Source organism: Manis pentadactyla, chromosome 5 (genome assembly GCF_030020395.1).
Source record: "Manis pentadactyla isolate mManPen7 chromosome 5, mManPen7.hap1, whole genome shotgun sequence".
NCBI classification, from domain to species: Eukaryota; Metazoa; Chordata; class Mammalia; order Pholidota; family Manidae; genus Manis; species Manis pentadactyla.
In genome coordinates this window covers 92,922,613-92,944,068 of record NC_080023.1, presented here as the reverse complement: position 1 = coordinate 92,944,068, position 21,456 = coordinate 92,922,613, and the positions used below count along the sequence as shown (strand labels likewise).

Below are 21,456 nucleotides of genomic sequence, written 5' to 3'. Positions count from 1 at the left end.
TACCAAAGTTACAAATTGTGAGAGAATACTTTCTGTTTATTCTCTTACAAGGGGGTCCTCCCCAGAAATCAAGTTTTATGAAGTTAATAATATTACAATACTTTAAAAATTATTTAGTTCCAGAAGGGGCAGAAGATGGCAGCGTGAGTAGAGCAGCGGAAATCTCCTCCCAAAACAACATATATCTATGAAAATATAACAAAGACAACCCTTCCTAGAATAAAGACCAGAGGACACAGGACAATATCCAGACCACATCCGCACCTGAGAGAACCCAGCGCCTCGCGAAGGGGGTAAGATACAAGCCGCGGCCCCGCGGGAGCCGAGCGCCCCTCCCCCCAGCTCCCGGCGGGAGAAGAGCAGGCAGAGCGGGAGGGAGACGGAGCACAGGGCTGCCGAGCACCCAGCCCCCGCCATTCGGGCCAGAGTGCAGGGCACTCGATACTAGGAAAACAGGGCAGCAAGAACAGTGAGCAGGCACTGGAGGCTGGGCGACTGAGGGCATAAGAAAAGCGCGCGACCATTTTTTTTTTTTTTTGCTTTTTTGCTATTTTGTTTTGGCGAGCGCTTTTTGGGAGTTTTAAAGGGATAGGGACCCCAATACTAGGGAAACAGGGCAGAAAGACCGGTGAGCAGAGGGCTGAGGCTGGCACCGGAGAATAAAGAAAAACGAAAGACCACCTTTTTTTTTTTTTTTTTTTTTTAATTTAAAAAAAATTTTTTTTTTCTTTTTTTTTGGTGGGCGTTGTTTTGTTTTGGCGGATGCTTTTTGGAAGTCTTCAAGGGGCAGGGCGGGTCACTTAATCCAGAGGTAGGGAATGCGGGATCTCTGGGCACCCTAAGCCCTGGGCTGCAGGGAGCAGGGAGGCCCCTTACGGAGATAAATAGCCTCCCAGCAGCTCCTGCTCCAACGCGACTCCACCATTTTGGAGTAGCTGCCCGAGCCAGGCCACGCCCACAGCAACAGCGGAGATTAACTCCATAGCAGCCGGGCAGGAAGCAGGAACCCTGTCTGCGCGCAGCTGCGCAGCACAAGCCACTAGAGGTCGCTGTTCTCCCAGGATAGGAGGGCCACAAACCAACAAGAAAGGAAGTACTTCCAGCCGTCACTCGTCCCAGTTCTGCAGACTATTCCTATCACCATGAAAAGGCAAAGCTACAGGCAGACAAAGATCACAGAGACAACACCAGAGAAGGAGACAGACCTAACCAGTCTCCCTGAAAAAGAATTCAAAATAAGAATCATAAACATGCTGACAGAGATGCAGAGAAATACGCAAGAGAAATGGGACGAAGTCCGGAGTGAGATCACAGATGCCAGAAAGGAGATTGCAGAAATGAAACAAACTCTGGAGGGGTTTATAAGCAGAATGGATAGAATGCAAGAGGCCATTGATGGAATTGAAATCAGAGAACAGGAACGCATAGAAGCTGACATAGAGAGAGACAAAAGGATCTCCAGGAATGAAACAATATTAAGGGAACTGTGTGACCAATCCAAAAGGAACAATATCCGTATTATAGAGGTCCCAGAAGAAGAAGAGAGAGGAAAAGAGATGGAAAGTATCTTAGAAGAAATAATTGCTGAAAACTTCCCCACACTGGGGGAGGAAGTAATCGAACAGACCACGGAAATACACAGAACCCCCAACAGAAAGGATCCAAGAAGGGCAACACCAAGACACATAATAATTAAAATGGCAAAGATCAAGGACAAGGAAAGAGTGTTAAAGGCAGCTAGAGAGAAAAAGGTCACCTATAAAGGGAAACCCATCAGGCTAACGTCAGATTTCTCAACAGAAACCCTACAGGCCAGAAGAGAATGGCATGATATATTTAATACAATGAAACAGAAGGGCCTTGAACCAAGGATACTGTATCCAGCACGACTATCATTCAAATATGACGGTGGGATTAAACAATTCCCAGACAAACAAAAGCTGAGGGAATTTGCTTTCCACAAACCACCTCTACAGAACATCTTACAGGGAATGCTCTAGATGGGAGCACTCCTAGAAAGAGCACAGCACAAAACACCCAACATATGAAGAATCGAGGAGGAGGAACAAGAAGGGAGAGAAGAAAAGAATCTCCAGATAGTGTATATAACAGCTCAATAAGCGAGCTAAGTTAGGCAGTAAGATACTAAAGAGGCTAACCTTGAACCTTTGGTAACCACGAATTTAAAGCCTGCAATGGCAATAAGTACATACCTTTCAATAGTCACCCTAAATGTTAAAGGGTTGAATGCACCAATCAAAAGACACAGAGTAACAGAATGGATAAAAAAGCAAGACCCATCTATATGCTGCTTACAAGAAACTCACCTCAAACCCAAAGACATGTACAGACTAAAAGTCAAGGGATGGAAAAACATATTTCAAGCAAACAACAGTGAGAAGAAAGCAGGGGTTGCAGTACTAATATCAGACAAAATAGACTTCAAAACAAAGAAAGTAACAAGAGATAAAGAAGGACACTACATAATGATAAAGGGCTCAGTCAAACAAGAGGATATAACCATTCTAAATATATATGCACCCAACACAGGAGGACCAGCATATGTGAAACAAATACTAACAGAACTAAAGGGGGATATAGACTGCAATGCATTCATTCTAGGAGACTTCAACACACCACTCACCCCAAAGGATAGATCCACTGGGCAGAAAATAAGTAAGGACACGGAAGCACTGAACAACACAGTAGAGCAGATGGACCTAATAAACATCTGTAGAACTCTACATCCAAAAGCAGCGGGATATACATTCTTCTCAAGTGCACATGGAACATTCTCCAGAATAGACCACATACTAGGCCACAAAAAGAGCCTCAGTAAATTCGAAAAGATTGAAATCCTACCAACCAACTTTTCAGACCACAAAGGCATAAAACTAGAAATAAATTCTACAAAGAAAGCAAAAAGGCTCACAAACACATGGAGGCTTAACAACACGCTCCTAAATAATCAATGGATCAATGACCAAATCAAAATGGAGATCCAGCAATATATGGAAACAAATGACAACAACAACACTAAGCCCCAACTTCTGTGGGACACAGCAAAAGCAGTCTTAAGAGGAAAGTATATAGCAATCCAAGCATATTTAAAAAAGGAAGAGCAATCCCAAATGAATGGTCTAATGTCACAATTATCGAAATTGGAAAAAGAAGAACAGATGAGGCCTAAGGTCAGCAGAAGGAGGGACATAATAAAGATCAGAGAAGAAATAAATAAAATTGAGAAGAATAAAACAATAGCAAAAATCAATGAAACCAAGAGCTGGTTCTTCGAGAAAATAAACAAAATAGATAAGCCTCTAGCCAGACTTATTAAGAAGAAAAGAGAGTCAACACAAATCAACAGTATCAGAAACGAGAAAGGAAAAATCACGACGGACCCCACGGAAATGCAAAGAATTATTGGAGAATACTATGAAAACCTATATGCTAACAAGCTGGGAAACCTAGGAGAAATGGACAACTTCCTAGAAAAATATAACCTTCCAAGATTGACCCAGGAAGAAACAGAAAATCTAAACAGACCAATTACCGGCAATGAAATTGAAGCGGTAATCAAAAAACTACCAAAGAACAAAACCCCCGGGCCAGATGGATTTACCTCGGAATTTTATCAGACATACAGGGAAGACATAATACCCATTCTCCTTAGAGTTTTCCAAAAAATAGAGGAGGAGGGGATACTCCCAAACTCATTCTATGAAGCTAACATCACCCTAATACCAAAACCAGGCAAAGACCCCACCAAAAAAGAAAACTACAGACCAATAGCCCTGATGAACGTAGATGCAAAAATACTCAACAAAATATTAGCAAACCGAATTCAAAAATACATCAAAAGGATCATACACCATGACCAAGTGGGATTCATCTCAGGGATGCAAGGATGGTACAACATTCGAAAGTCCATCAACATCATCCACCACATCAACAAAAAGAAAGACAAAAACCACATGATCATCTCCATAGATGCTGAAAAAGCATTTGACAAAGTTCAACATCCATTCATGTTAAAAACTCTCAGCAAAATGGGAATAGAGGGCAAGTAGCTCAACATAATAAAGGCCATCTATGATAAACCCACAGCCAACATTATATTGAACAGCGAGAAGCTAAAAGCATTTCCGCTGAGATCGGGAACTAGACAGGGATGCCCACTCTCTCCACTGTTATTTAACATAGTACTGGAGGTCCTAGCCATGGCAATCAGACAAAATAAAGAAATACAAGGAATCCAGATTGGTAAAGAAGAAGTTAAACTGTCACTATTTGCAGATGACATGATACTGTACATAAAAAACCCTAAAGACTCCACCGCAAAACTACGTCAACAGATATCGGAATACAGCAAAGTTGCAGGATACAAAATCAACACACAGAAATCTGTGGCTTTCCTATATACTAACAATGAACCAACAGAAAGAGAAATCAGGAAAACAACTCCATTCACAATTGCATCCAAAAAAATAAAATACCTAGGAATAAACCTAACCAAAGAAGTGAAAGACTTATACTCTGAAAACTACAAGTCACTCTTAAGAGAAATTAAAGGGGACACTAACAGATGGAAACTCATCCCATGCTCGTGGCTAGGAAGAATTAATATCGTTAAAATGGCCATCCTGCCCAAAGCAATATACAGATTTGATGCAATCCCTATGAAACTACCAGCAACATTCTTCAATGAACTGGAACAAATAATTCAAAAATTCATATGGAAACACCAAAGACCCCGAATAGCCAAAGCAATTCTGAGAAAGAAGAATAAAGTAGGGGGGATCTCACTCCCCAACTTCAAGCTCTACTATAAAGCCATAGTAATCAAGACAATTTGGTACTGGCACAAGAGCAGAGCCACAGACCAATGGAACAGACTAGAGAATCCAGACATTAACCCAGACATATATGGTCAATTAATATTTGATAAAGGAGCCATGGACATACAATGGCGAAATGACAGTCTCTTCAACAGGTGGTGCTGGCAAAACTGGACAGCTACATGTAGGAGAATGAAACTGGACCATTGTCTAACCCCATATACAAAAGTAAACTCAAAATGGATCAAAGACCTGAATGTAAGCCATGAAACCATTAAACTCTTGGAAGAAAACATAGGCGAAAACCTCTTAGACATAAACATGAGTGACCTCTTCTTGAACATATCTCCCCGGGCAAGGAAAACAACAGCAAAAATGAGTAAGTGGGACTATATTAAGCTGAAAAGCTTCTGTACAGCAAAAGACACCATCAATAGAACAAGAAGGATCCCTACAGTATGGGAGAATATATTTTTAAATGACACATCCGATAAAGACTTGACGTCCAGAATATATAAAGAGCTCACACGCCTCAACAAACAAAAAACAAATAACCCAATTAAAAAATGGGCAGAGGAACTGAACAGACAGTTCTCCAAAAAAGAAATACAGATGGCCAACAGACACATGAAAAGATGCTCCACATCGCTAATTATCAGAGAAATGCAAATTAAAACTACAATGAGGTATCACCTCACACCAGTAAGGATGGCTGCCATCCAAAAGACAAACAACAACAAATGTTGGCAAGGCTGTGGAGAAAGGGGAACCCTCCTACACTGCTGGTGGGAATGTAAGTTAGTTCAACCATTGTGGAAAGCAGTATGGAGGTATATCAAAATGCTCAAAACAGACTTACCATTTGACCCAGGAATTGCACTCCTAGGAATTTACCCTAAGAACGCAGCAATCAAGTTTGAGAAAGACAGATGCACCCCTATGTTTATTGCAGCACTATTTACAATAGCCAAGAATTGGAAGCAACCTAAATGTCCATCGATAGATGAATGGATAAAGAAGATGTGGTACATATACACAATGGAATACTACTCAGCCATAAGAAAAGGGCAAATCCAATCATTTGCAGCAACATGGATGGAGCTGGAGGTTATTATGCTCAGTGAAACAAGCCAAGCAGAGAAAGAGAAATACCAAATGATTTCACTTACCTGTGGAATATAAGAACAAAGGAAAAACTGAAGGAACAAAACAGCAGCAGAATCATAGAACTCAAGAATGGACTAACAGGTACCAAAGGGAAAGGGACTGGGGAGGATGGGTAGGTAGGGAGGGATAAGGGGGGGAGAAGTAGGGGGGTATTAAGATTAACATACATGGGGGGGTAGGAGAAAAGGGAGGGCTGTACAACACAGAGAAGGCAAGTAGTGATTCTACAACATTTTGCTATGCTGATGGACAGTGACTGTAAAGGGGTTTATAGGGGAGACCTGGTATAGGGGAGAGCCTAGTAAACATAATATTCGTCATGTAAGTGTAGATTAGTGATACCAAAAACAAAGCAAAAAAAAAAAAAGGGAAGTTCCTGTGTGGTAACCTCCAACGAGTTCTACACAAGGGTATAAAGGGCATATAAAAGTGTAGGCAAAGGGTCTGTTTGTGTTTATACAGAGGATCAAAGCCTAATTGGGCTACCCCGAAAATGAACTAAGATACAATATGAAAAAGAACTTCCAACATCTGCACTCTCTGGAAGACTCATGCCAGAAGATGATCATCAAAAAACCCCAACAAAGATCCACGCACTGCTACAGCTGTAGATGCACTCATCCCACCAGTTCCTGGACTTGCCATGGGAATGAGGAAGGAGATATCTAAGCTGGCCTGTGCATATGGTAAAACACAAATTTGACTGGATCTATACTGTTGGAAGTCAACCAAGAATTAGGAGAAGTGCAAATTGTAGCGCTCCAAAATCTTACAACTACAGACTATTTACTGTTAAAAGAACATAAGGGATGTGAACATTCCCCAGGAATGGGTTGTTTTAATTTGTCTGATTTCTCTCAGACTGTTCAAGTTCAGTTGGACAATATCCACCATATCATAGATGAGTTTTCATAAATGCCTAAGGTGCCTAACTGGTTTTCTTGGTTTCACTGGAGATGGCTGGTAATTACAGGTATGCTTTGGTTATGTAACTATACTCCTATTATGTTAATGTGTGTGCGCAATTTAATTAGTAGTTTAAAACCTATACATGCTGAAGTTACTCTACAAGAAGATATGTCAAAGAAATAATCAATCTTCCCATGTTTTCTTCTGCCTGCTACTTCTATAGCTTTTCTTCTTCCTTCCTAATTACAACCCTTAAATAGAATTCGTGCCTCATATCGAATTTACCAAGTATCATAATTCTTCCAAGTGGTAAAGATACCTCAAGACAAATGCTTGGGCATAGAAGCCACAGGGCATAAATATGCAAAGAAGTAAAAAGCAAACCTTTTCAAAAATAAGGCTTCTCTCTCACTTACCAACTTCACATTTTCCTGTATGGCCCCGGAAGATGACTGGTTAGCCAGAGACGGGTAAGATTCCTCAAGGGAGGAACAACCTAAGACAGGCACAGTCGCAGGGGGGCCATCAGGTGAGAAATTGGGGATCAACAGAGGTGAGGCTTAGAACCTCACCCCCCCTGTTCTGAGAGAAATCTTCTGCATACGTGGATGTTTTATTGCCCTGGTCTAGCTTGGATTAACACATAGTCTACAGGCACACACCTGATCATCTACATTTGCTCTCTTACAACACTAACTATGTTTTCTACCTTTATCTTGTATCTACCTACCACTTCAGCATTTTATTAAAAATAATAATAATAAAGAGAGAATGTGGTATCCACATATAAATCAAGTATAAAAACCAAATGAGTATTCATATTTGAACTGACTGTTTAGAGTTCATAATGCATGAGCAAACCAAAAGTTTCTGTGATGACTGCCTTCGTACTGTTCACCATGTAACTTATTCATTATGTAAGAATTTGTTCTCCATGTAAGAACTTGTTTGTTATGCCTCAGAAGATTGGAGACTGACGAAAATTAGGCTTGGGGTGGATTAATGATTGTGCATTGAGCATTGACTCCCCTATACAGAATTTTATTGTCGTTAACAACCATTTGATCAATAAATATGAGAGATGCCCTCACAAAAAAAAAAAAAAAAAAAAAAAAAAAAGGACAGTCTTCCAATGGTAAAATAAATAAGTAACCGGGATGTAATGTATAGCATAAGGAATATAGTCAAGATATTGTAACAGCTTGGTAGGGTGATAGCTGGAACCTAGAATTATGTATATAAATGTTCTACCACTGTGTTGTACACTTGAAACTAATGTAATGTAATACTGTGCATCAACTACCCTTCAATAAAAAATAATTATTTAAAAAAAAAATTATTTATTTCCATAAACATTGATATTTTGAGAGATATACAAAACAATAGTGTCGAACATTTAATCTTGACAAGACAGGGAAGGAGTGACAAGGGGGGAAACAACTGATTTTAACTGTAAAGAAAATCACCTGACATGCCTAACTTAAAGACTATTTATTGATGTACTTTAGTGGTATAACAATATTTAAACTAGCAGTTTTAACTTGATCTTCTCAGAGTGGATATACCAAAATAGTACAAATGCAGTGAAGCACATAGCTGAAATTGTGCAATGGGGTAAGCAGCTTTATTGAGCAGAACTATTAGATAAATAACCTTAGATTTGCTCAGAAAGAACTTTACAACTCTGATGCATTTCAGGAAAAAGAAAAAAGGGGTTTTTAATGAGTTTTCTTTTTGAAAAAATAGTCCTTATCATTTTTTATTTTATGTATGTGGGTGTCAGAGGCCAAAGACATCTATATTTATGTATAAAGTCTATACTGAACAGCTGAGCTGGTCTTTGAATTATAAGTAAAAAAAAACCCAGCAATGTGCCATTAACTTTGAATCCAGAGCTCTGAAGAATGTCAATAGAACATAAAACATACTATTCCATAACGAGTAGAATAAGAAAATATACTTAGCAATTACAGCACACACAGACTTAAGTTTCTTGCTTCTATTTTTTTCTGCACTATTTGCCAAGCATCTACTCTTCTTTTGGCATTTTGTCCAATGAGATAAACTGTTGATTATTCAATACTCTTTCTATAAACACAAGATATCAGTTGCATACCAGGCTAAAAAGTGAGATGGTTACTAATGGACCACTGAATTAAAATTTCCAAATTTGACAGAAGGAACAAAATAGCAGTAGACTCATAGACACTGAGAAGGGACTAGTGGTTACCACGGGGGAGGTGTTGGGGGAGATGTGTGGGAAGGGGGAGGGGGACATAGGGGCACAATAATTCGCAATCACAATAAAAGTTAGTCCCAGGGAAAGTAGTACTGCATGGAGAATATAGTCAATGATTCTGTAACATCTTACTATGTTGATAGATATTGATCTCACTAGAGGGGATGAGAATTTAATAATACAGGTAACTGTTGAACTACCGTGTTGTATATTCGAAACCAACGTAAGTTTGAATAACAATGATACTTTAATAAAAAAAAAATTTCAAGTTTGTGCCTAAGAATCTTGTCTCTCAAGATATAAAAGGGTTTGGAACAGGTCACTCTTTTGGGAAATATTACAGTTCATGGAAACTCATAGTAATTACAACAGATAATATTTGTTAAATCCTATATGCCAGACCTACACTAAGCCTGACTTAAATTAACTCAGTCTCACACTAACTCTTGAAATAACTACTATTCTTTGTCCGCATTTTATAAGCAAAGGAAATTAATGAAAACACAGGTTAGATAACATACCTGATGTACCTTAGGCATGAACTGGCTGTTGAATCTGAGCAGTCTGATTCTAGAGCTCATGCTCTTAACCACTACACTAGCATATACCAGGGTCTCAGACCAGAACATCGTGGATGGTATGCTGAATTCTTCATAATATGCCAGCTGCCACCTAAGTGGTTGTGTAGTACCAGTAAGTGTGGTTAGATTTTTATCAGCAGGTGATGGCACAGTTATTCTGTACCTTCCCAGACAACTGGGACCTATTAGTGAAGTGGGTCTTAGGTTCTTCAGCCATAAAAAGATGAGACTTAATTAGATAATTATCTATAAAGTCCCCTTCAGCTCCAAAGTGTCAGGACTTACTGATTTTTTACAGCACAAACTATAACAATGCAGAAAATACTTGTCAATATTGATGATAGTGGGAGATGCTGTCCTACTTTTTGAGAAAATGGAAAATGAGCAAATAGTGCCTTTTCCTTCACTCTAATGTAGTAGTATTTGTTAACTGAATGTATAAATATTAATTTTTCCACAGTTTTTAACTTTACCTTGAAATTGTTATAAACACAAAATCCAAGGACCAGAAACCTCTTCAAATTAGGGAAGATACTGAACGAAAGTTAATACTTGGTGGGAAGTCAGTTTAGTGGATAGCAGCCATGAAAAATCAGTCATGCATGCTACGGGGTGGGGGTGGGGGAGTGGGGGAAGCAGGGTTAGCTAAGAGAAAAAAGTGGAATACAAAAGCGCATTACGTTAAGTAACAACTCCATAAACTATGCAGGTATCGGGGCTAAGGCTGGAATGGGGCAATGGAAAGTAAATCACTGTTTTCCAGCCGTGGAATCCTAGGCCACGTACTAAGGGCGTACCAGCTCCTCTGAAGGAGGCGGGCACTCCGCTAGGAGGAGCTGGGAAGAGGTGGGAAGCGACAACGGAAAGAAAGGGTCACCTGTAGTAGTGGGCCCCGCACAGCCCCAGGATCAGCATCAGGACCAGTGCCACCACGCAGGCGGCCGCCACCGTGACGTTCCGCTGCCGCCCGTAGCCGGCGTGGCGCAGCTCCCACCTCAGGTCTCGGTACTGGCAGCGGTCCCCGACGAAGCCTACGGCGCACCTGTGACAACACACAGGCAAGGTCAGCCAGCAGCCCCGGCCCAAAACGCTTCTGTTTTTCAGGCTCAGTATACAGTCATCTTTCACCTTCTGCATTTCCAGACTCAGCTCGTTGGAAGCATATGGAAAATCCATCAGGGGTCAGTTGAAAGCACTCTGCTTTACAAGTTAACGCAGCACGGACCTTGGCTGTTTGCCCTGGGATTGATGGGGATTATTTGCATGCCGCCCCTGTGAGGCACTGCGAACATTGACTGTAGATCAGTTTCTGTTAGTCTAAAATCCTAGGGAGCTACCTTTAAGCCAACACAAAGCAACTCTGCCCTAAGAGTCAAGAGTTTTGGAACAAGCTGCAGTAAGTATAGGTCAAAGAAAGGAAGAATTTAAAGACAGACTACTCCCTCACTCGAGACCAGGCTCTAAAAGAATGTGTGTGTGTAGTCTCTGAATTGGAGGAAGAAACATGCTGTCTTTCTTTCTTTTTTTTTTTTAAATCACCACTGACTGAAGAGGAAAGGTCTCAGTGGCGACACATAAGTGTTTGTCTGCTTTCTCTAAAGGAGAAAAACCAAATGGTAGGAAAAATGGGGCCTTCAAGTCAAATGTCAGTGAAATTGTAGCTAGAGTTACTACCTGCCACCAACACACGCTGTGACCCTTTCGATGAAAGTATATGAAACAATGCTGCCATCTACTGGGAATGTGTGCTTCCAGCAATTAGGAAACGTAGAACGGTTGTAGTCTTCTATTCTTCACAAGAGCATAAACTTTTTTAATATCCTAGTAAACATTTTGTGATGCTCACTTGTTAGGAATTTCTTCCCCTTGGCTCTGGATCAACTATCTATATATCCATGTTCCCACCTTATTCCAAAAGGACTCAAAGGAACAAATACACAGAGAAGGGGGACGGGTGGGAAGAGGCTGCTTGCAAAAGCACTTAGACAAACCTTCATTAGATCTAGACTCTAGTCCCAGTTCAACCTTGAGTTGGTTGAGAGCATTAGGGAGCTGCTGTCAGAGAGAGAAGGGAAAGGAACTGGCATTTCTTAAGCATTTTATGTGCCTGACACTGTACTAGGCACTTTTATTCATTTTATTTTCAAGAGCATATCCCCATTTTAAGGATGAGGGAAGTGAGGCTCAAAGGGGTTAAGTAATTTGTAACAGGTCACACAGCTGGTGAATGGCAAATTCGATTCAAATGGTTTTCTGATTTCAAAGCTCTTGTTCTTTCTGCTCCATTACACTGCTTCCCAGAAGAGTTTTAAGCTCTATGCACTTCTGAAAAACTGTTCTTCTAGAACTGATCATGCAAAGATGTCAGGATCTGAGTATAGGGAGTATATAGGGAGTATAAGGGATCATCAAATTATTCCAGGCTTTCCCGGATACTTTTATACTCTAGCTATCTTTGATTATAGGTATTTACTATCAGTGCCTAGCAGCCACTTTTGAAGTGTTCTGTGTTAATGGGCCATGCCTCTGATCCTCTCAGAGATTTTACGGCCTCAAGGAATATGCTAATCATGTGGGTGAAAGTCCCTGGGCAGCCAAGGCAGGCTGCAGTATCTCTGGGACCAGTAAAGCCCAGGGCAGTCAATCAGCATTTCACAAGGGTGGTTACGTACTATTAGTTCTTTGGGTTATTAATGAGTTTTATTAAACTAAAAAAAAAAAAAAAGAATCCCTGGCCAAATAAATGAGAGTTGCCATGGTCAAATAATTTCAAGAAATTCTGGATTAAATAAAGCTCAACAAGGCTTTTTCACGCATTGGTGTACATGATCAACAGCGGAGGGCTAGACTAGGCAGTCAAACTGATTTGACCACACAACCTTTTTCATGAAAATTTCACAGGACTAGTGATGGGGGGTACCTTGGTCTACAGGAGACCTATCTGAAAGGGTGTAGGTTGGTTCAGAGCCAAACCAGAATGAGTTGAGGAACTCTGAGCTCAGGAGGGTGGTCTTCTGAGACTGCCCAGACCAGGGAACCTCCGAGGAAGACCTTGGACAGGGGACTCTAGGCTCTCAGCCTCTGCACCCAGGCGTCCAGGGGCTCCCTCTCTCCGATAGGAGCTGCCACTGCCACCAAGCAAGGAAGGAAGAGCAGCCCTTTGTAAACCTGCTTGCAGTGCGTTAAGAATACTGTCCGAGGAATGATGCCTATGAAGTGTTTCTTTAAAAAAGTTGGGTTGGTAAGCACTCCCTAGAGATGCGTTACTATGGAATTTTTAAAATACAAGGTGAGGTCCTAATGGGGCAGGAGAGGAAGGGTTCAGTGTTTGACTTAACCACGTTTGTATTAAATGAATCAAAGAAACAAAAGTTTTGATACAGATTAAATGGGAACTCTGGTGATATTTTAAATATTGCTTTTGATTAAAGGCCCCTAAATTTGAGTGTTACATCCAGTTTAATTGTCCATTTTGTAGCAACTTATGTTTAAAACATTATCAGGGGAATATGATACTTTTATCAGGATTTAATGACAGAAAGAAAAGCAGGGTGCTGAAGAGTTCATAAATCATTTAAAGAATCGATGCTTTCAGGCCCAAATGAAAATAACCTACTAAATGAAAAACATAACCCCTCAGGACCCTTCAGATCACTGTAATGTCTTCTACAATATAAAGTATCATAGAAAAAAGGGAATCATGACCAGTAAACGAGGACATCTGTTTTCATACCTTCATGATTTGGTATATTAAAAAACCATGAACAGATAAAAGAACTTGATTCTTAATATCAAAATCAAGGGAAATTATTCTGAGCACTAGACTTATCCTAGGTTAGAAAATTGCAGCATGCAAATATGAACATGAAGGCAGAATTCTACGAGAACAGAGTCGCTTTGGTTAATATTCATGAACACTTTTCATTATTTTTGTCTGGCTGACATGATTTATAAGGCAACGCCATACATTTTGTCACAGAACATAACTTCTAATAATTTAGACTTTGTTTCTGCTGATTGTTATTGATAAAAATAATAAAAGCCTCTACAGCTTATAGCATCTACTCGTGATGAGAGAAAATTATCAGTAAGTCCAGAGTCTAGCCATAGGAGACCTATTTATTTTTAGTACCTGTCAATTCTCTCATATTGCCTTCAAAATATGAAATTCATTAAAAGAAAAATTTGGTGCGGAACTAGATATTGAGTGTTGATTTTTCTAAAGGCTGTGAGGGAAATGTGTTCGGAGTGAGTGTGGCAAGAGTGGCCCACAGGTCAGGTGACCCTCACGCCTACTCCTCAGGTTGACACTGTGCCCATTGAAACAATCGTGGGGGCAAGAAAGGAGCAAAAAGGAGCAGTCGCTGCATCCACCCCTTGTTACTACACAACAACAGCGTAAACGTCAACTATAAGGAAGTAAAGAGAATTCTTTCATAATGTTTTGAAAATTGAAGGCAAAAAGGGTAGTGTGAATATATAACACTTTTGTACATTCAGAAACATGTCATGGATGCTATCCATGTATTTGGCAGAATATAAATCAAAGTTTTAAGGAATTCTCTCATGAACCTAAATGTTTCAACCAGAGTGAGAAATTTAATCCCCAGACTATTTTAGTAGCAAAAGCAAGTTATTTAAGTAAGAGAAAATCACCAATTCCTTACATTTATATGTATCACCGGCAGCTAGGCGCTGTGGGGTTGTGATATCCAGGGAGGGTGCAACACAGACACACACAATTTATACATGTGTACTTTGATGTTTTTCTCTAAGGAAAAACCTAATTATAGAAAAATCTCAACATAGATATAATAAGACATCTAAAAGTTAAGGACTGCAATATCATATCTCTGTGCCGTCAGAAAGGCAGCTTAACTTACCTGCATGCATAGCTGTCAACTTCCTCAATGTATATGCACACACCATCATTGAGGCAGTACCCGTCATGAGAGGGGGGACATTCCTTGTAACTATTTCTCACAGAATAGTGGCCATCCTCCCCTAAAAGAGAGGGTGGAGTAGAGTCTAGAAGAATAAAGACAATACTTTTACTTTCTGAGGTAATTAGTGTCTTTCAGATATCAATATTAGGAACTTGTTTCTGTGAACAAACCCTGTGAACAATTGTGTCTTCCAGTAACAACAGAACTATCAGAAGTGATAATAGTTTCACTTTCTTAACCAGACTTTATGTCATTCAACATGAAGCCAGACACTTTTTCTTTAGGTCCAGTATTATTTGACATAAAGAATATTGGAAGCAAGTAAGAGAATGGTCAATCCCAAATCACTATATGAATCTTGAGTCACTGATCTCATTAGAAAAGCACATCTGTCATCCACAAACAGAGTAACCAGGTGAAGTGACAGCTGCTTTTAAGAGGGTCTCACTAAGCAACAGTACCTCCTGTGGCTGATAAACCACCACCAATACACAGTCCATTAACCCAGCATCCTGGAAGTCTTGAAAATTTCTCCCACACAATGCTTTCTTCTAAAAACAATTAAATTTTCAGGGCAACCCTCAAAGACAGGACTAACAACTCTGGCAGAAAAAAAAAAATGGTGCCAAAATAGAGGGAATGCCAAAGTGGTAAAAGTCCCTTTTATCGAATGGTTCACTGCTCAGTGAAAGGAAAACATTAGGGTGTGTAGCTGACTGTATGAATACTAGCAGTCATTCAATACTTTTAAGAAGAGCAAATTATTTGAGAAAAATAATGTGTTATAAAAACCAGATACCCAAGTTAAGCACAGAACTTTCCTTTCTTAGGATGTTTTCTGCTTGCAGATTTGAAACAGGTTAATAGCTTGCAGAGATGCAGAAAGAGCCCCAGATTCTGGTTTCTAGGGTCAAGATGAAGCCAGCTCCCCTTCTGGGGTGTCAACGGTGAAAACACACTTGTGTTATGGGTAAAGGGTTCAGGGAGCTGGAGTCGTGTTATTAGCATTTAAAAAGAAAGAAAAAAAGAGCCGCAGTTCTAATTCAGATCAAGGAATACTGATTTTTTAAAGTAATATTTTAAAATCCTTGCAAGTAATTCAAAGCACTAAAAGTCCAGACACCCTCCCTGACCTGTCTTGCCCTGCAGGGTTTTTCCAGCAGCTTCAGAAATCAACATTACAAATCAGGACATTAGTCGCATAGTTAAAGAGAACCACTTGTGTTCCCACCTTTATTGAATTGTGAATAATAAAAAAGGATTTATTCCAGATGCTATTAAATTAAGAAAACTCAGCCCATTTCACTTCTCAGCATCAACCTAATCAGGAAAGTCAACTTGCCAGCCTGATTGAATCAAATGATTTCTAGAATCTCTAATGCAAATACACTGAGGTACAGTTTTGCAGAACCAAGTCCCTCCCTTGGATCTTGACCACCCACCAACCTACCCGGGCAAATCCGTCCCGGTTCAGACAGGCTGCTGGAGCACACGCAGGTGTAGTTTCCCGCTGTATTTGTACAGGTGGAATTTTTCCCACAGGCGTGCATGCCCAGTTGGCATTCATCAATATCTGCCACGAAAAAAAAGGGAGTAGGGGAAAGAAAGGTGGGGTGCAGAGGAGGAAAAAGAGTCATACAGTTGGAAAACCCAGCATTCTGGGGGGGGCAGGGGTGTAATGAGGAGCAGCTTCCATCCTGTCATGCTGCGTTCTCACAGAGACTATGCATTTTAAGATTTAAAAATTCTATCATGAATGCTGGAGAGAGAAGAACCGGGTCCCTTGGCTGCGGGACCCTCAGGTTTCCTAAGCTCCTGAAATAAGAAAGTGTTCCTACCGCCTAAAGGAAAGACATATCAACACAAGTAGCTCAGTAGGAACATAGGCCATTAGTAAACTATCCCCAGGCAAACATCTGTAAGTTCAGATCCTAAATATTCATTCTTAACTTTTGCTAACAGACATCCAGTCATTGATATACATGTTATATCAAATAAAACGTTTTTGCTTTTTTTTTTTTAAAACATAAACTAAGTGATCCTTTCTTTCCTTACTACCCACCTTTTTCTTTCCCAGTTGCCATCACCCTAATATTTAGGTCTTTTCCTCTCTTCGGTTTTACATTACTAATAAGAAGAGCTTTACCACCTTCCCTGCATCCCATCTCTCCTTCTCTACACTCCTAAATGCCAGGGCCAGATGTATCTTCCTAAACCACATTTCTCACCGCTCACCACTTGACTCAAATGCTACCGTGGCTGTCTCCTGCCTAGAGCTGTTTCTCGGCCTGGCAGCCTGATCACCGCGTGTGCGTACTGAGCACCTGAACTGTAGCTAGTCAGTACTGAGGTATGCTGTGAATATAAAACACTTGCCACAGTTTGAAGACTTCGTACCAAAATAAGAAAGAATGTAAAATACTCAATAATGTTTTTATTGATTACATATTAAAATGTTAATATTTTGGATGTATTAGATTAAATCAAACATTGTAAAATCAAGTCCACCTGTTTCTTTGTACTTTGTGTAATGTGGCTACTGGAAAAATTAAAATTACATATGTGGCTTACATTATATATTATATTGGGTAGGACTGGTCTAGAGAAGTAAAACCCCAATGATTGACCCTTAGTTCTAGTCTTCCATTAATGGAGCTCAACCCACCTGTTAAAGAATGAATTGTCCCCCATCTCCCCCAAATTCATATACTGAAGCCCTAGTGTGACTCTATATAGAGATAAGGCCTTTAAGGAAGTAATGATTAAGGTTAAATGAGGTCACAAGAGTGGGGCCCTAGTCCAAAAGGATCGATGTCCTTATAAGAAAGGGAAAAGACACCAGAGATATCTCCCTCTCTCTTTCTCTTTCTCTGTCTCCATGAACCACAGAGAAAAGGCTGTGCGAGTATGCAGTCAGGAGGCATTCTCACTAGGAACCGAATCAACCACGTTTTGATCTGGGACTTCAAGCCTCCAGAACTGTGAGACAATTAATTTCTGTAGTTTAAGCCCCCTGGGTTGTGCAGTATTTTGTCACGGCAGCCTGAGTGGGCTAGGACACCACCTTGCCAGCCTAAGTGTCTGTTTTTCCGCACACGCAACCCACACTTAGTGCTCAGTGAGGCTATTCTCTACCCCCATGTCTGTGCCTGGAATGCTCCCACCCCTCACACTTCTCTTCTGCCTAATAAACATGTGCTCATGCATCAAGGTCCATCCAAAATGCTACTCCCTAATGAAATCTCTCAGCACCTCAAACAGATACTTCTTCCGGGTCTGAACTTCCATTGCAGTTTTCACTTCTCCTACGAGCCTTACCCTTCATCACCTCTTATCATAGCTATGTTTTGTTTAGATCATATTCTCCTTGCAAGCGAGGACTCCCTTCACCATCTCGGTATTCCTCACAGTCCCTAGAACTGTTCCTTTGCACTGACAGGGACGAATGAAATATTTGTCACATTGAATTGCTATCCTGAATGGCTCAAACTGAGTCTTTTTTTTTTTTACTGATTTCCTGTTATAATATCTATGAACTATCACCTTGACAGTGAGAGAGAGCTTCTCCAAGAAGCAAAAACAAAGATAAACTTTTGGCCAAAAAACACAACTATTCTTAACAATAACAACAACACTTTTATATAGCACTTAATATGGGCCAGGTGTGGTTCAGAGCACTAGATCTACATATATGTCCAATCTCCCCCATGATGGCACCAAATATATATATATATATATATATATATATATATATATATATGGAGAGGAAGGAAAAAAATGGAGGGGAAAAAAAGGGATGCAGACAGAGATGGAGAGGAACAGAGAACAGGAACTTGCCCATGGCCCCCATGAGGCCTGAGGACTCCAAGCCAAGCAGGCAGGCTGGGCCTTGTTGCCCTGTGGCATGTTTGCTACTAGGAGGAGGTAGGTTAGTAACAGTGAGAATCCAGAGTCTAGTGAGTTTAAACATCCAAGAAAGTATTCCTGCCTTTCTCTTCAAAGTAAATGAAATATACAGCCTGTTTGACAACGTTATCTAGGAGCCCGCTTAATTAGAGCAGTGACATTTTCCTGACACACAGCCAAATAGGTGCTTACAAGAGCATTTACAAATCTCTGTGGGCTCCTCAACAGGAATCTGATAAAGGTCTGATTTAAATCAGCCACATCCAGAAAACTGGTAGTTATGGCTGCTATTTCATCTTTAACTTCAACATTTTAGTTTCTTATCAGGCATCCACCCTTCACTGTGAAAAGATTTTTATGTTTTCAGAAGGAAAAGAAAATACTGAGACATTTTAAAGCCCCATAAAATTTCTGACTCCTACTTCACTGGGTCACAGTGGCTTCAGGCAGGCCTCCACCTGCATGTGCTGAAGCTATGCCGCTGACACTTGGAATGATACGAGCCATTTTCTCCTCCCAACAGACCACACCCAGACCTTGGCAGAGGACAGCGATTGTGAAAGAGGTTTTAATCATTCTTTGTTTGTATCTGAATGTCAGAGGCTTCAGTATCTGTCTATTGAACTTCTCAAGAGCCACCTGGGGAGCCTCTCACAGCAGCACACCTCCTTTCCTGTAGCCCATGGTGGAGTCTTCCAGCAAACCTGTCTCAGCTCTGCAGGCCACTATGGTTCAGTGGCCAAACTCAGGGACTAAGAAAATGCTGTCCAAAATGTCCAATGCCGCCCATGATAGCTCACGGTATGGAGTCCTGAGGAGGCCCTAGTAGCACTCGCACCCCAGAGAAAGAATTGGAAGCAGAGGGTAAACAATTTCGACAGGGTCTGAAGCTGACTCGTGGTGAAAGCACAAGGGTATAAACTTGACTATTTACCAGGAATTGAAATATGTCAGTTTAAACAGGTCACTCAGCTTCTTTTTTAGTCTTAACATGTGTAGCACCCCAAGTATATCCTGTCTTGTCTCAGCCCATCACACCCACAGTGCTGTGGCCTGCCTCTACCTTCAGCACACAGACTTTCTCACCCAGACAGTGAATCCCATCTCCTCGGTAGCCTTCTGAGCACCGGCAAACGTAGCCACCTTCAGTATTGATGCACTTGGAGGTGGGAGGGCAAACTGTGACACTCAACTCACACTCATCTATATCTGTGGGCAAAATGATGAAGCAGTCAAATATGTAGGCAATCCTGGTATAAATGAGACTAATAGGAAAGAATAAGTATAATCCTATGCATGCATACAGTTAATTATCTAAGTCATTCTCCTTAATATCAACTACATCCATGCTGTAATTTTAATATTAGCTCTATGTAATATACCAACATATTATACATTTCATATTTTCTATACATACACTCCATTATCTTTTTAGCTAATGTCAAAAAACTTGTTCAATCCTGCTGATTCCATAAATCTTTCTGGAGGTTTTGAATCAATATGCTCTGAAAGAAAGTTGCTGGTTCACTGTTTTCCAGATATTACATGCATTGGCTTTTGCTCTTACCAGAACATAGTTTTCCATCCCCAGCAAATCCTTTCAGACACTGACACGTGGCATCATTTGCACCCTCTGAAACACACTGCGCCTGCCTGCTGCATCCCACAGGACCACAGTCGTCATCATCTGCAGATGGGAAGCCCATCAGATTACTCACAGACCTCAGAGGAGAAAATGGACTTCAGTCCTGGGGTCTACAGAACAGTTCAGTACTTCCTATCCCAAGTTCTGGACAGGTTAACCTCCAAATAAAAACACTTCGTTGACTTATAAGTTATATCTATATTAAGGGATCCACAAGCCATATGTTTCCATTTACATGCTCTGAAAGAATCTTTAGTCTGAAAGATCTATGTGGTGTTCAAGGATCCCTGTGTGAACTTACTAATAATTTTTTAAAAGCATTTGCAAATATGAAATATAAAATTGCTGGGAGTAAATGGACTCAAATTTCAAGTTTTACTGCTTATTTGAGAATTCCCAACCATTATGACATATGAAAGGGGTCAATACATCCCTGTCCTCCAAAAGACTCACAGACCAATAAGTAACAAGTAGATCTGTGCACCAACGTGGCAATGAGGTTCAGTCATAGAAAGGCTTATTGTCAACTTACTAAAATGTCTCATATATAATAGAACTGTATGTCACAATGTATGTTTATTATCAGGATTTATGCACTGACTTGCAAACCTCAAGGCACGTTTACAAAATCATGAACCATACAAACTAAATGCTGTAAATGGATCACTTCACTTCATACTCCACTGAAATGCAGATGCTCCAGGGGACAGAGTTGCATATTGAACCATAAATATGAGCAAGTTTTTTTTCCTTTAACAACTTATGTATATAACCATTCTCCAAATGCCTCCTCCTTTTGAAGTTGGAGGTATCTGACATACCACAGTAGGATATAAATTATCATCTCTCTATTCATAAGTTTACTCATCTGAGCATGGAAGAGGTCAAAGAAGCCTCTCAAACTCACCCATAAATTAAAGAAAGTTAAATGGTCTGAGTAGGATTTAGGTGCCACACAAATGCAGACATTGGGTAATTGCTTTTGATTTGCTTAGCTATTTGAGTGACAAGATTTCTCTTGTGTGAACACATGTCTTTCATGCTTGCTTGGTCATCTCCTGTCACTCACAACTCTTCGAGATGGGTAAGTTCAGACTGAATCAATTACCCATTTGATTCAGCATTTATTTGGAAGACTTAGCTCCCAAATCACAAGGCTGCTCAGAGTGGATGGTGGACAGTATCCAATTACCCAAAATATTTTAAATTACTTCCAGAACCACCT

At 40.4% G+C, this 21,456-nt stretch overlaps 1 protein-coding gene across 1 annotated transcript in view; it reads right to left on the bottom strand.

The window, feature by feature from the left end:
- The window catches only part of EGF (epidermal growth factor), a 107,184-nt gene that overhangs the window by 6,967 nt on the left and 78,761 nt on the right, over positions 1-21,456 (bottom strand). The window contains 5 exon segments of the mRNA XM_036920873.2: positions 10,612-10,776; positions 14,618-14,762; positions 16,131-16,253; positions 19,673-19,795; positions 20,154-20,273. Of these exon segments, the coding sequence (XP_036776768.2) occupies positions 10,612-10,776; positions 14,618-14,762; positions 16,131-16,253; positions 19,673-19,795; positions 20,154-20,273 (676 nt within the window).